This window comes from Coregonus lavaretus (genome assembly GCF_964263955.1).
Source record: "Coregonus lavaretus genome assembly, chromosome: 31".
Classification (NCBI taxonomy): domain Eukaryota; kingdom Metazoa; phylum Chordata; class Actinopteri; order Salmoniformes; family Salmonidae; genus Coregonus; species Coregonus lavaretus.
The window spans coordinates 26,013,452-26,029,343 of NC_140018.1; the positions used below are offsets into that span (position 1 = coordinate 26,013,452).

Consider the following 15,892-nt stretch of genomic DNA (forward strand, 5'->3'; position numbering starts at 1 on the left):
ATAAGTATCAGTAAATGTGCTTGGTAAGAAGAAGAGGAGCATCAGTCTCAGTCTCAAGTATATGACGGTAGGCCGTCATTGTAAATAAGAATTTGTTCTTAAAGGTTAAAAAAAAAAAAAAAGATTTTTACCGAGAGTCACGACTGCAGCAGTAGCCATCAAGTTCAAAGAACAGTTAAGGACACAGTGTATGAATAAGAGCTGCAGTCTGTTCTCACCCCATTGTTGTGTCTGTGCGTTGTTCTGAGAAGTGAAATGAAAAGTGATCATTTCTGTCAGTAAATGGATAGACGTCAGAGAATAGTACTCAGTAAAAGGCAAGGGCACCAAGAACTCACACATTGTTCCTCCACTATTCCCAGAGCCTCATTTCCTCCTTCTGTTTTGTTGTTCACTGTTCTGTTCTTTGGAAAAGATAAGCAGTGGGGGAGATGTGAGAAATGGGCAGTGCCAGCAAAGGGGGGGAGGGGGGGGGGGGCAGATTATGACATCTCATGTGTCACAGTTGAGGCACTCAGGTTTTCTACTTCCAACCTTGTTTTGAGGATTCAGATACAAGGACTTACGTACATGGCCCACATCGCTTTTGTGTGCAGAGTTGTTTATCACCAGCTATTCATGTTTGGAGAGTTGGCTTGTGATAATTGGCTAGTTTATCACCACTAACACTTATAACCAACCCATTAATGCTACATCTATTCACTAAACTCAAATCAATATTTACTATCTTATCCCAGCACTCTTAAAACAGTACTTTTAAAACACACAGTGCCAGTACAACTGTGCATAATGGAGTCACGTGTTCAGTACTGTATCATGCCTCACCAGACATCTCAGTGTTGGAACTGAGGAGCTCTTTAGTCAAAGAGGCCACTCATGTCTCCTCTTACTCTCTACTACAAGACTCTCATTCTCTGTGTCTACCACATTTTCCATATGTCTATATTTTCCTAAATCATCATTCAAAGAAGCCCTGCCCTATGTACGCTAATATTTTCCCTGGCTCATACCTAATCCTATACAAAGCAGAAGTTTCCAAGGATAGCGCTGTATGTTCCCCACCCATTTCCTCATAGTACTCCAAAGACACCTATAACTTCTGTGCAGATGGATGGCTACACTACTGGTATCAAACATTTGCACTTCTCTGGCCTTTTCACATGAACATATCTCTCAAATGTAATATTGATGGGGCCCCTCTGCTAGCGGATAAATGAGTCCCATAATATATTATTAAATTTCCTATTGCGTATGTCTGTATCAGGGACTCAGTCTCAATCTTTTTCGGCACTGAGCAAATTTCTGGTCTGCTGAGCGCAAACTTGAACCTTGTGAAAATTCTGTGCAACTTCCAGCATGCGTTTACTGTGAACACTGAGGCTGTACCCGCTTTAAGTTACAGTTTTAACAGTGGCCATGTAGGCTACTGTGGCTATTTGATCATAATGTAGGCCTACCAGAGTGGCCTATCATAAAAAACTATGGAGAAAATGCATCCCATAACATTTTAACACAGAAATAGCTGTTCTATCATTCAGCCTACAGTAGCAGCCAATGTGTGGTGTTCAATGTAGGCCTACATTTCATGAGACTTTTGAAAAAAACATGCAGGGCTTGACATTAACCTGTTTATGAACTTGTCCTTCAGACAAGGAGGTGACGGAAAATGTTGTTGTGTTGTTTGATGCAAGAAACCACTTTGCAAAATAAAAAGCATTATTATTCCCATACCATTATTACAGATAATCAGACAAATTATGCTACCCACTGCCTATTGGCTACTTAGCTTATTCAAGCCTGTCTCAAAATACAACACTGCCCCTTTAAGACAAAAAAAAGCTCTTTACCTGACTGTCTTTTCAAAGATGTCTAGAAATGTACACGTGTTGTGCTCTTGTAGGAAGCAATCACTCCCCTATTGCTGACTTCAAATGATCTATAACTGGGCTAATCACTCACTAACTAGCAAAGGGTATGAACAAAATATACACGTGGCTATTGCTTTGCTTTGATCTCAAAACAAGCGCATCTACTCATGACCACAGCTGTAAACACAGTCCAGTTCAAAGTAAATGGCACAGATCCATATATGGCAATGGTCTATTTGCATATAGGCCTACTGCAGCTCTGATTGGTTATGTCGCACCGGTCTGTGTAGAGGGTTCATATCTAGGTTTCCCTCAACGTCAAGTAGCTCCACCTGTTGGGAGACAATACTGAATTACTGTAGGCCTACACACGTGTACAGTACCAGTCAAAAGTTTGGACACACCTACTTATTCCCGGGTTTTTCTTTATTTTTACTATTTTCTACATTGTAGAATAATAGTGAAGACATCAAAACTATGAAATAAAAAAAAAAGTGTTAAACAAATCAAAATATATTTTATATTTGAGATTCTTCAAAGTAGCCACCCTTTGCCTTGATGACAGCTTTGCACACTCTTGGCATTCTCTCAACCAGCTTCATGAGGTAGTCACCTGGAATGCATTTCAATTAACAGGTGTGCCTTGTTAAAAGTTAATTTGTGGAATTTCGTTCCTTCTTAATGCGTTTGAGCCAATCAGTTGTGTTGTGACAAGGTAGGGTTGGTATACAGAAGATAGACCTATTTGGTAAAAGACCAAGTCCATATTATGGAAAGAACAGCTCAAATTAGCAAAGAGAAATGACAGTCCATCATTACTTTAAGACATGAAGGTCAGTCAATACAGAACATTTCAAGAACTTTGAAAGTTTCTTCAAGTGCAGTCGCAAAAACCATCAAACGCTATGATGAAACTGGCTCTCATGAGGACCGCCACAGGAAAGGAAGACCCAGAGTTACCTTTGCTGCAGAGGATAAGTTCATTAGAGTTACCATCCTCAGAAATCGGCAATTAACTGCACCTCAGATTGCAGCCCACAATAAATTCTTCACAGAGTTCAAATAACAGACACATCAACTGTTCAGAGGAGACTGTGTGAATCAGGCATTCATGGTCAAATTGCTGCAAAGAAACCACTACTAAAGGTGTTGGGGTGCTTTGCTGGCGACACTGTCTGTGATTTATTTAGAATTCATGGCAGATTTAACCACCATGGCTACCACAGCATTCTGCAGCGATACGCCATCCCATCTGATTTGCGCTTAGTGGGACTATCATTTGTTTTTCAACAGGACAATGACCCAAAACACACCTCCAGGCTGTGTAAGGGCTATTTGACCAAGAAGGAAAGTGATGTAGTGCTGCATCAGATGACCTGGACTCCACAATCACCCGACCTTAACCCAATTGAGATGGTTTGGGATGAGTTGGACCGCAAAGTGAAGGAAAAGCAGCCAACAAGTGCTCAGCATATGTGGGAACTCCTTCAAGACTGTTGGAAAAGCATTGCAGGTGACTACCTCATGAAGCTGGTTGAGAGAATGCCAAGAGTGTGCAAAGCTGTCATCAAGGCAAAGGGTGGCTACTTTGAAGAATCTAAAATGTAAAGTATATTTTGATTTGTTTAACACTTTTTTGGTTACTACATGATACCATATGTGTTATTTCATAGTTTTGATGTCTTCACTATTATTCTACAATGTAGAAAATAGTAAAAATAAAGAAACACCCTGGAATAAGTAGGTGTGTGCAAACTTTTGACTGGTACTGTACATCACTTCCTCTTAGATTGTTATGAAAGTGTGTGACAACAACGTGATCTCCCGGGGCCAGAACAGAGCCTTTAAGACGCAGTAAGAAGAAACCACTTCCTGGTGGCATTTATATGTCCTTGCTGAGTGGGAGGGACTGCTCTGTGCTCTTGCCTGGGGGGACTGGCCCTATGATAATTAACATTTAGCTAAAACAAGACAGGCTGTCTCCACTGGGACCTTGTTTTTGAATCACTATACGGCAGCACACACACCAGAATGCACATTAAAATAGATTGCCTGTTTGCTTTGATTATCCCTGTGGCATTGGCTGTCTGTGTGGATGTTTGGTTCTTAGTAAGTGAGACTAGTGTTGGGTTTGTAGTGGACTGGAACCCAGGTATTACAGTGAAAGGGAGCTCCATTGGAAGGGATGAAAAGCTCTATGCTAAGCTATATGTCATGTGTATGTTGACATGGAAGGGGAAACTTGGAAGCACATGAAAAGGTGGGGTGGGTCTGTTAAATGTTATCTCTCTGGAGAGCTCTGTCATTACAAAACGCTGCAGCACTGTTCTAGCTCAGTTTTGTTTGTGCAGTTATCAGTCAGTGGGAGCTACCAGAGGGACTTCTGGAAGAACCCCACCCCAGGCTTACTACCAGACAATGTTATTTTGGCCTTTTCTTTTGGAAGATTTAGTGATGTCTCACAGTCTGGTCTAAGAAGGACCATTTGGGAAAATGAAGTCCAAAATAATTGTACAGGCCATTATCGTCTCATCAATATGATTTTATATGAAACCTAAACAAACTGTGGTAAACTAGACTTAAAATATGTTATACTACAGGCCTAGGTACAGTTGTTCAGTGTTAAAGGACCAGTGCAGTCAAAAATGTGATTTTCCCTCTGTTTTTATATATATTTCCAAACTATGAGGTTGGAATAATACTGTGAAATTGTGAAAAGGATGATAATGCCCTTTTAGTGTAAGAGCTGTTTGAAAAGACCGCCTGAAATTTCAGCCTGTTTTGGTGGGATGGAGTTTTGGCCTGTCTGGTGACATCACCAGGTGGTAAATTAGTTAATAGACTAATAAGAAAGAGTTCCAAACCTCTCTGCCAATAACAGCTAGTTTTCAGTTTTCCCCTCCCCACTCAGACCACTCCTAGACAGTCCTAGCTAAATTCTTGCTTGAGAAATTGCTCTTTGCTAAGAAGCAATTTTTGTTTGACCATTTAATTGAAAACAGTCACAGTAAGGTACTTCATTGTTACCCAGAAATGATTTGATATTGAGATAAAAACGACTACATTGGGCCTTTAAGCCTACTAACAGGCCATCTCTGTCCCTCCCAGACATAGCTGTGGTGGAGATGACGGATGCTTTCCGCCAGCCCTCCCTGTTCTACCACCTGGGTGTGAGGGAAAGCTTCAGCATGGCCAACAACATCATCCTGTACTGTGACACCAACTCCGACTCGCTACAGTCCCTACAGGTAAGCGGTGTGGGCATGCTTGCGCGCACACACACATGCCTGACATAAACATATCTGCAGCCTGTTATTTTCTCATCACTTTGTCCACACATTAATCATTCATGTTCCCACAATATATTTAATGTAATAAGGCTCATCAGGTTAATGACATTTTTTACATTTTAGTCATTTAGCAGACGCTCTTATCCAGAGCGACTTACAGTTAGTGAGTGCATACATTTTTCATACTGGCCCCCCGTGGGAAACGAACCCACAACCCTGGCGTTGCAAGCGCCATGCTCTACCAACTGAGCTACAGGGGACTACGGTATATGTAAAGGAAATGCTCCTTCACTAGACATTGGACTCTTTTAAATGTATATGAAGTTATTTATTTAGAGGGAGTCATGTCTGAGAGGTTGATTTTAGAACAGGGGTGTCAAACGTACGGCCCGCGGGCCGGATCAGGCCCGCAAACGGGTTTAATCCGGCCCGCGAGATGATTTAAAAAAAAAAAAAAAAAAAAAAATGTTTTATTTTTTTATTTTTTATTCAATAAAATAAACTGCTGTTCCAATTGCGTCCACTGGATGGCGCAATAGCAATTGTGTTAAGCAAGCAAACTGTTTATACCGGGGCAGAGCAAGTAGGTCAAGCACGTGCAGCCAATGAGCTACTTTGTTTTGCCCGCGATATTTATTACGGCTTCTACTTTTAACATTATGTGCTTTGGCACCCTCATTGCCCCAATATGTCTCTGTCAAAAAAGAGAAAAGTGGACGCAGAGTGTTCCAAGAAAAATGGTCATCCTATTTAATCACGGAATTGAATGGGAAAGCTGTATGTTTGGTGTGTTCAGAGCATGTTGCAGTGCTGAAAGAATATAACCTTCGTCGCCACTATGTGAGTCTTCATGCCGACAAATATGACAACTTTCAAGGACAGCGGAGATGAGAGAAGGTGAATGAACTGTTGGCGGGTCTGAAGAAACAGCAGTCTGTGTTTACTCACAGCCGAGACATCAGTGACGCTGCAGTGAAAGCTAGCTACCTCATTGCTAATGAAATCGCAGTTGCTTCAAAACCATTTAGTGAGGGTGAATTTGTAAAAACATGCATGATGAAGGCAGCGGAGATTGTGTGCCCTGAAAAGCGGCAGGCTTTTGCAAATATCAGCCTGACAAGAAACACAGTTGCAGACAGGATTTCCGATCTTTCAGTGGATTTGGACAGCCAGTTGAAGCAAAAAGTAAAGTCATTTATTGCGTTTTCGGTTGCAATTGATGAAAGCACGGACATTACAGATGTTGCACAACTGGCCATTTTTTCATCCGCGGAGTTGATGACACATTGACCGTCACCGAGGAGTTTGTGGAGTTGGTGCCGATGACAGATACAACGACTGCAGCTGATATTTTTACCGCACTCGTCGGTGCGCTGGACAGGGTCGGAGTGGACTGGTCCCGCGCTGTCAGCCTGGCTACAGATGGTGCGCCCTAAATGATCGGGAAAAAAGCAGGCGTTGTGACAAAGTTCAGAGAGAAAGTGCAATCTGCAAATGGAGGACGTGATTTTTTGACTTTTCACTGTATTTTGCACCAGGAGGCTTTGTGTTGCAAGTCATTAAAGATGGATAACGTCATGAAGGTGGTCATCCAAACTGTTAATTTCATCCGATCCAGAAGCCTGAATCACCGTCAGTTTGACAGCCTTCTCAGAGAGAAAGACCACATCTATGGCCTGCCATACCACACTGAGGTAAGATGGTTAAGCCGAGGTGCTGTGCTGAGGCATTTCTTTGATTTACGAGAAGAAATTGAACAGTTCATGGAAGAAAAGGGCAAACCAGGGTTAGAATTTCATTCCGCAGAATGGATGCCGGACCTTGCATTTATGGTGGATGTTACAGAGCACCTGAATAACTTGAACAAACAGCTGCAAGGGCGCAACAAAGTTGTCACGCGGTATTATGACAGCATACGTTCTTTCAAGTTGAAGCTGTCATTGTGGGAGACGCAACTTGCCGGTGGTGATGCAGCTCACTTCCCCTGTCTGAAAAATGTGTGTGCGACCCAACATGTGGCAGACATGAAGCGGTTCAAAGATAAAAATAACGGGACTGTTACGGGAGTTTGAGCAACGCTTTCAGATTTATGTATATGTTTTTATGTTGATGTGCTATTGTTTTTAATTGTTTTTATTTTATTTGTATATTTAACCTATTCTTGACTCTGTGGTTCTTGCACTTGTTTGGGGAACAGGATTTCATTATTTTTATCTACATTTCTGCCTGAGAAATGACACCCTGATATAGTTCTGTGATCTGTGATATACTTCTGTGAATCACTGAGGCATTGTGTGTTTGTGTGTTCTTTGTCCTCAGAACTTTCAAATAACTTGAGGTGTTTTATGATTAATAGTGATGTTGTGCTTTTGGACACTGTCCTCAGGCTCCAGCTTTATGTTTATATGTTTTTATGTTGATGTGCTATTGTTTTTAATTGATTTTATTTTATTTGTATATTTAACCTATTCTTGACTCTGTGGTTCTTGCACTTGTTTTGGGAACAGGATTTCATTATTTTAATCTACATTTCTGCCTGAGAAATGACACCCTGATATAGTTCTGTGATCTGTGAAACAGTTCTGTTAATCACTGAGGCATTGTGTGTTTGTGTGTTCTTTTTCTTTAGAATTTTCAAATAAACTTGACGTGTTTTATGATTAATAGTGATGTTGTGCTTGTACTATTTTGGACACACTGTCCTCAGGCTCCAGCTTTATGTTGTATGTTGATCGTATTAAAACAAAGAAAACAATCTGAAGTTGTTGTTTTTAAGTTATATATACCATGATTTTTCCGGTCCGGCCCACTTGGGAATAGATTTTCCTCCATGTGGCCCCTGAGCTAAAACGAGTTTGACACCCCTGTTTTAGAACCTTTGAATTGCCAAACCGTTTTGTTGTTTTATCTTGCTCATTTTGCACAAATGTAGTTTTTTATTCTCTGTGTACTTTTTAAGCCTTTAAGTGCACAAGGTCACAGTCTATATTTAGAATATGAGTGTGTGGGGAACATGTAATAGCTGTAATTGCTGTTGTGTTGTAGTGACAGGTAAACACATTAGTGATTTGTTGGTAGGAGATGCATTAGCACCTAGACAGGGTATGGTGTGTTTCATAAGATATTAGGGCTATGTAAAAATAGCATTTGACTGAAGAAAAAAATCAACACACACAATTTGGTTTAATATTGCACCCCTTTACCTCTGTTTAGCCCTCTAGTCTTGTAAAAGAGAACATTGATGACAGGGAAAAGTGTTTATGACCAACTGACTCATATCCTGGCAATTAAAGGCCCAGTGTACTCAAAAATGTGATTTTCCTGTGTAATATCTATACTGAACAAAAATATAAATGCAACATGTAAAGTGTTGGTCCCATGTTTCATGAGCTGAAATAAAAGATAATAGAAATGTTCCATACACACAATCATTACACAGGTGCACCTTGTGCTGGGGACAATAAAAGGCCACTCTAAACAACTTCAGTGGGCAAATGCTCACCTTCAGTGGCCACTGGCACGCTGGAGAAGTGTGCTCTTCACAGATTAATCCCGGTTTCAACTGTACCGGGCAGATGGCAGACAGCGTGTATGGCGTTGTGTGTGCAAGCGGTTTGCTGATGACAACGTTGTGAACAGAGTGCCCCATGGTGGCAGTGGGGTTCTGGTATGGGCAGGCATAAGCTACGGACAACGAACACAATTGTATAGCGATGGCAATTTGAATGCATAGAGATACCGTGACGAGATCCTGCGGCCCATTGTTGTGCCATTCATCCGGAGCCATCACCTGATGTTTCAGCATGATAATGCATGTCCTCATGTTACAAGGATCTGTACACATTGACTGATTTCCTTATATGAACTGTAACTCAGGAAAATCTTTGAAAGTGTTGCGTTTATATTTTTGTTCAGTGTATATATTTCCACACGAGGTTGGAATAATACTGTGAAATTGTGAAAATTATGATAATGCCCTTTAAGTGTAATAGCTGTTTGAAAAGACCGCCTGAAATTTCATTTTGCTAAAACCTCTCTGCCAATAACAGCTAATTTTCAGTTTTCCCCTCCCCAGTCAGACCACTCCCAGACAGTCCTAGCACAATTCTTGCTTTAAAAATTGCTCTTAACTAAGAAGCAATTTGTTAGTTTTTGATCATTTTAATTGAAAACAATCACTGTAAGGTACATAGTTGTTACCCAGAAATGATTTGATATTGCGTTTTTTGTTTTTTTACGGCTGCAATGGACCTTTAACCTTCGGCCCTGAGTCTGTCAGGCGATGGATGCATAGTCGAGTTAACATTAGCCTAAACTGGTTTGAAAAGTGAGAGAGCCTTGCAGCCACATGGGAATCCCCTATCAATGACCACCAACAACAACACACAGGCATGCAAGTAAGAGAATGGGGAGATTATGGTTTCCTGTGGGTATAAATGCAGAAACCAAGACACCCCACACACTCCTGTAACCTGCTATGCTCTGCTCTGACACTGTCATTGACATAAAAAAGCATTGCAATCTTTTGAAATTGTCGTAAATTCCTCAAAGAATAAGTAATATTTTACAAAGTGTACCCTAACATAAATATTCTGCCTGTAATCTTGATAAACTATATCCTCCATCTCCACCCACCTACATACACCCTGCAGTAATAAAAATAGGACTTTCTGTAGTGGTTTTAACATATCACTATCAGCCTGCAGTCTTCAAACTGAAGGTTAAGAGTAACAATGGCTGCTGTGTTAACCGTTATAGATTGTTTAGAATAGCATAGGAACCTTCATTAAAGATACTCCATTGTGTACAAGTGCTGAGGTTCAACCTCTTTTTAAAGTGCCTTTTACCATATCTAAAATGTCCATGGTTGTTTGCTGGCCCTTAGCCTACACACTATGGCACTGCAAAATGAAGTGCTAGTGCTAATGTATCCGCATTTCTACTGGTTTTGTTTGCAACTGCAGGAGTCCAATTATAGCTTGACTTAAGGATGGCTCTAGTAAACTGTGACCAATGTAATGTTTGTGATTTTCTACATCAGCCCTGCGAACTCACTTACTCACCACAATGCAGTATTGACATTTCTCTTTTTCTCTTGCAGGAGATTGTTTGCCAGAAGAACACTGTAAGTACACAAACTAAACACTGTGTCTCTCTAGTTCTAAGTTGTTAATGGCACACCTCTCTTGTCTCTTCTTTCTTTCACCTTTCCTGTGTGAAAGTAAATGCAGTTAACAGATTTTTACTCACGCCAACATTCAACAACACAGCCATCGCTGCTACTATCAAACACTTTTCATTACCCAGCTCAATATCCCTCTAGTTTGTCTTTGTGCATTCTGCTGCGTGTACAGTAAACTAAAGCATTTTCCCTTACTCAGAGAGTTTTCCAGAATAGCTGTACTTGGTTGACAGGCAGCCTTATTACCAGGGTGACTTGGGTGCTGTGGAAAGCATAGAGAAAACGAGAGAATGAGTTCACTCTCATTTCCGTTTTCCTGCCTCCCTGCCGTCTGCAACACAGTGTCTGCCACTCCTTCTGCCTAGTGATAGCCAGGTCAGACAAGGAGGCACCACACCGTCTGTGTCTGTCTGGCTGGCTGGCTTTCTTATACAGAATAATATGATATGGTGACATTGATGTACTGTGGCATGAAGGGGAAAAAGCTGTGAGGTTGAGGCAAGGGCATGGACAGGGAGCCTCCTGAGCAGCTATGGGCTGCCTTCAGAGCTGGTGCTGCCTGTAGGGCTGGTGCCGCCTGCAGGGCTGGTGCTGCCTGTAGGGCTAATTGGACCGGCAGGGTTACCCTCCTCAGGCTTAGCTGGCGTAAATGACTTCACGGAGTGGAATAAGGTGGCTTGGTGCTCCAGGAAGCAGGTTGATGGCTGATCTGTGTGTGGCGACAGAGCTTGATTACTGCATTAGAGTGAGAGTGCACTACTGCCATCCGTGACTGACTGTCTTTCTCTAGTTGTATCTACACATCACTTCCCTTCTCTCTGCTCTGAGAGAACAAACACACCACGCCCCAGAAGGATATGACACATTAGTGGTACTGACCAAGGGGTTGTATCACATGGTACACCACTAATCAGGAAAACTTCCTGGATTGTTTTATGGCTGCAGCCACCCGGGCGGTCATACAGGTATTAGGGCTAATGATTAATGTCAAGTCATTACTCACACACACTACTTATTCCCGTCTAACCCTCCCCCTTCATGAATGGGGTTAATCCTATGCTGCCTGACTGATATTTAACTCCTTATTTACTGTAACGTGCAAATACCCTGGCTACGTCCCAAATGGCACTGTGTGTATTCCCTATAAGGGACCGAAAACTGGGACTGTGTCCCAAATCACCTCCTATTCCCTACATAGTGCAATAATTTTGTCCAGAGAACTATGGGCCCTGGTCAAAAGTAGTGCACTATGTAGGGAATAGGACGTGATTTGGGACACACCCCCAGTTTTCGGTCCCTTTCTGCTTCTTAAAGGTATTGATTTTGGGACCTGCGTGCCACCTAAATAAAAACCATGAGCTGGCGCACACCCATAGAAAATGATTTAGTGTAGAGGTGCTGACTAACGGTGAATAACCTGTAAGCTATAAAAACAAAGCGAGTCGCACACTCTATGTATAAACTCCCAGTAATGTATTGGGTAAACCACCTGCGTGCCACATACCATTACCTAATACTGTCACAAACAACAATCTAATGAGACTAAGAGACAGGTGCAGCTGGGGTTGCCGGGGAGAAGGATGGCTCCTAGCGACTAAAACATTTATTATGATGTGTTGTCGTCATGTGATCAGCCGGGCCATGAATCACACAGTGTGTGTGGCTCAATATAGGACAGGAAGGATGTTGTAATCTGTGGCTGCACGTAGCCATGACAAGCCGCCACAGGTTATTTTGGAAAGTTATGGCATGACTAGTGATGTCATTTAAAAGATATGATTGCAGAAGAGGAAGCAGTTTTACTGTGGATCATTCCAATTTCTAAAGGCAGAAATTTAGCCTCTGTTCACTTCCTTTTGTTGCAAGTGTGAGTAGCAAGCATCCCGGGTGTGTTCTTGAAGATGGAAGTGAACCAGAGAGATTAAAATATCCACTGACTGTGCAGACTCAGGATGCATCTGGGCAGCACAACAGATGTGGATCAGCATAATCCCTTTTTTTCACTGTAGCCTACATGTTCAAGTATAATTTGGTCAGGATCCATCAACTTTTCTAGTGCTGAATGTTGAGTATACTGTGAATAACAATGATAGTTTTACTGGTACGCTCTACACCACATGCAAATACAGCTGGACAAGAGTAGTAAGACAGACCTGGTTTGAATGAATTTCCATGAGCAACATGAATGGGAGTTTTAAGGGCAGCTCTGCCCTGAGGGCAGTGTGAGCAGTTCAGTTAAACAGATCCTAATGTCACTTGTAATTACTGATGTGGATCTGTCCCTCAGGCCACTGGCTCTTTAGACAGACTCATTATGTCCAATTCTCCATGGGTACAACATCACCATTGTCTCTGCAGATCAGATTATCTTCCTTCTGTCACAAGTGGTAAATTACTAGCACGAAAAAGGCCCATACCGCTGTCCTCTCATTGTACAGTCAGGTCCAGAATTATTGGCACCCTTGATAAAGATGAATAAAAAGATTGTATAAAATAAATAATACGAGTACTGAGCTATATTGTATGCTACATTTTTTATACTAATACAATTTCTCAGAGAAAGCGATTTTGATTACAAATAAAAAGGTATTTTCTCAAAAAATAAATTATTGGCACCCCTGTTTTCAATACCTTACAATACCTCCACTTGCGAGGGTAACGGCACTGAGCCTTTTTCTCAAATGTTTTATGAGATTGGAGAACACATTGGAAGGGATCTTAGACCATTCCTTCATACATAATCTTTCCAGATCCTTGATACCCTTTGTCTGCGGTTATTGACTGCCCTCTTCAATTCAAACTACAGGTTTTCAATGGGGTTTAAGTCCGGACACTGAGATTGCCATTGTAAAATGTAGATTTTGTGTTATATTAAACATTACCTTGTGGATTTTGATGTGTGGTTGGGGTTATTGTCTTGCTGGAAGACCCACGTGCGGCCCAGTTTCAGCCTCCTGGCAGAGGCAACCAGGTGTTTGGCTAAAATGTCCTGGTACTGGGTAAAGTTGATGATGACCTTAACAAGGGCCCCAGGACCAGTGGAAGCAAAATAGCCCCCATAACATCAAAGATCCACCATCATATTTTACAATAGGTATGGGGTTCTTTTCTGCTTATGCATCCTTATTTCAATGCCAAACCCACCACTGGTGGACCTCTATTTTCATGTCATCCTGCAAATGTAAACGCCTGGAGTTTGCTAAATGGCATTGGCACTTGGATTTGAACCAGTTCTTTGGTCAAATTGAAAATACAGCTCTTTGGCCATGTACACCAGTGGTGGGTTTGGTATCGAAATAAGTATGCATAAGCAGAAAATAACACCATACTTACTGTCAAATATGGTGGTGGATCTTTGATGTTATGGGACTATTTTGCTTCCACTGGTCCTGGGTCCTAGTCTCCGGACAAAGGATATCAAGGATATGGAAAGATTCTTTATGGAGTAACGGTCTAAGATCTCTCAAAATGTGTTCTCCAATTTCATAAAACATTTTAGGAATATACTCAGTGCCATTATCCTCGCAAGGGGAGGTATTGAAAACAGGGGTGCCAATCATTTTGACACATATCGTTTTGAGAAAATAAATATGACTTGTTACTTTATCTGAGCTATTGTATTAGTATAAAATTATATAAAAACTTTTTTTTTTTGCATATACGTTTTATTTTGCTCACTAGTTGTATTATTTATTTTATAGTATTTTTTGCTAATCTTTATCAAGGATGCCAATCATTCTGGACCTGCACATGCAGTCAACAGGGCATGTAAGGTGATGATCTGTTGCAGTTCTCAATTTCTCCGGGCTTCATGTTGGGGTAGACTCAACTGAGCAAACTAAACCAAGTATTTGTGATATTTAGCTATTTGACCCATGTCTGACTCTAACACATCTAACCACCTCTACATGCACCACAACACATCATGTTGTTTCTGCTTTTCCCCCCAGACATGCTCAGCCAACTACAGCTTCATCCCATACATGGTGACGCCCCACAACAAGGTGTACTGCTGCGAGAGCAGCCTGATGAAGGGCCTGACAGAGCTGATGCAGCCCAGCTTCGAGATGCTGCTGGGGCCCATCTGCATGCCCCTGCTGGACCGCTTCGTCCAGCTGCTCAAGGTGCCAAAGGCCAACTCCTGGTGAGTAGCAGAGAAGTGTTTTGGGTTAGGTGCTGGGCCAGCTAGCCCATAGGTCCAACACCTGGTGAATAGTATAGGTTTGGGGTAGATAGTGGCTTGGGAGTTTGTCGGTTAGACGCTGGGCCTAAGACTAGCCCAGAGGTCCACTTTCAGCCTGACATGATTTGTAGAAGTCACATGTTTCTTCTCTCACCTAGCTGTAGTGAAACAGGTGTCACCTCGCTAGGGAGGTAGGTTTGGTACTGTACATGGGAATGAGGTGTGAACACGCACGACGAAGTGATTATTACAGAGCTATTATTGCCAAAAGAGGTGTATTAAATTGACCTAGCGTGTACTGGTTTTTGTGTTGTCTTGTGTAATTTTCTGTGGTTGATTATGCAAAATGGATGACTGGCTGATGAAGTGCGATAGCCCTTTTCATCAGATATTGCACTTCATGAGTATTCCTCAGAGGACATTGTATTATACAACTCACTCGTTTTATATTTTTTACATGGTGCATTACTTTATTTGATGTGTCCCTGTGCAACATGTTGGCTTGCATAGCAATCTCCGTTTTAATGTTAGCTTAGCTTTGTTCTGTCCTAATGTTTTAGGCTTTTCTCTCTGCCAATATTCAGCATCACAACATGTCTTCCAGGAATAGTGAGTCATACTTTAGAGAGCTGAGAGAATTTGCACTTTGGATGAATGTTTTGTCTCTTGGAAATGTGCCGCTCCAACAGTGCAGTGAAGAAGACATTGAAGGGGCTTACCAGGGAACACATTCATGAGCTCCACATTCAGCTGTCACAAGGGCACATGTTTAAGAGGGTAGACTATTTATGACGGGGTCAGGCAAGACAAGATCAAAGACACTGTATATGAGAGGTTGCCTGAGAAGAATATATAAATTATGTTAAATTATCAATGGTTGTATCCCCATGTTCAAAACTCAATTCCCCATACCCATTTCCCCAGAAAGTCATACTAAGACATAACAATGGGTTCTTTGCAGAAAAGGTTGATTTCATGTTGATTTCTAGTGTGAAGTAACATATTTATGAGTCTCTCTGTTTCCCCTTCGTAGCCAATACTTCAGAGAAACCATTCTCAACGAGCTCCGGAAAGCACGGGAGTTGTTCACGGGGTCGGAGCTGGCCTCAGAACTCAGCCGAATTCAACGACGATTGGACAACGTAGAGTGCCTTTCAGCTGACATTGTCATCAACCTGCTTCTGTCCTACAGGGACATCCAGGTACATTTTACCCTCTTTTACGCTTGTCGGATGCTGTCTGCACAGTCAGTTTAGGCAGACTGCATTGCCTCAGCAGTGAGCATAAATGTTTTAGGGCATCCCTTGGCTACTAGAGGCATTTCAGAAGGACTACCTGCCTGTGGAATGCTGCAGGCCAAGCTTTTTGT

The 15,892-nt window shown here is 41.8% G+C and overlaps 1 protein-coding gene across 2 annotated transcripts in view; it reads left to right on the forward strand.

The window, feature by feature from the left end:
• The window catches only part of LOC311106944 (mitogen-activated protein kinase kinase kinase 5-like), a 61,432-nt gene that overhangs the window by 7,987 nt on the left and 37,553 nt on the right, over nucleotides 1–15,892 (forward strand). Inside the window, exons 1-5 of one of the 2 annotated variants that reach the window (XM_084149349.1) lie at nucleotides 3,435–3,472; nucleotides 4,977–5,116; nucleotides 10,260–10,283; nucleotides 14,291–14,484; nucleotides 15,557–15,725. In XM_084149349.1, coding sequence (XP_084005475.1) covers nucleotides 4,994–5,116; nucleotides 10,260–10,283; nucleotides 14,291–14,484; nucleotides 15,557–15,725 — 510 coding nt within the window. In that variant the 5' untranslated portion in view covers nucleotides 3,435–3,472; nucleotides 4,977–4,993. Of the gene's footprint in view, nucleotides 1–3,434; nucleotides 3,473–4,976; nucleotides 5,117–10,259; nucleotides 10,284–14,290; nucleotides 14,485–15,556; nucleotides 15,726–15,892 lie in introns of those variants that run through there. The other variant, XM_084149348.1, reaches the window with a different exon arrangement.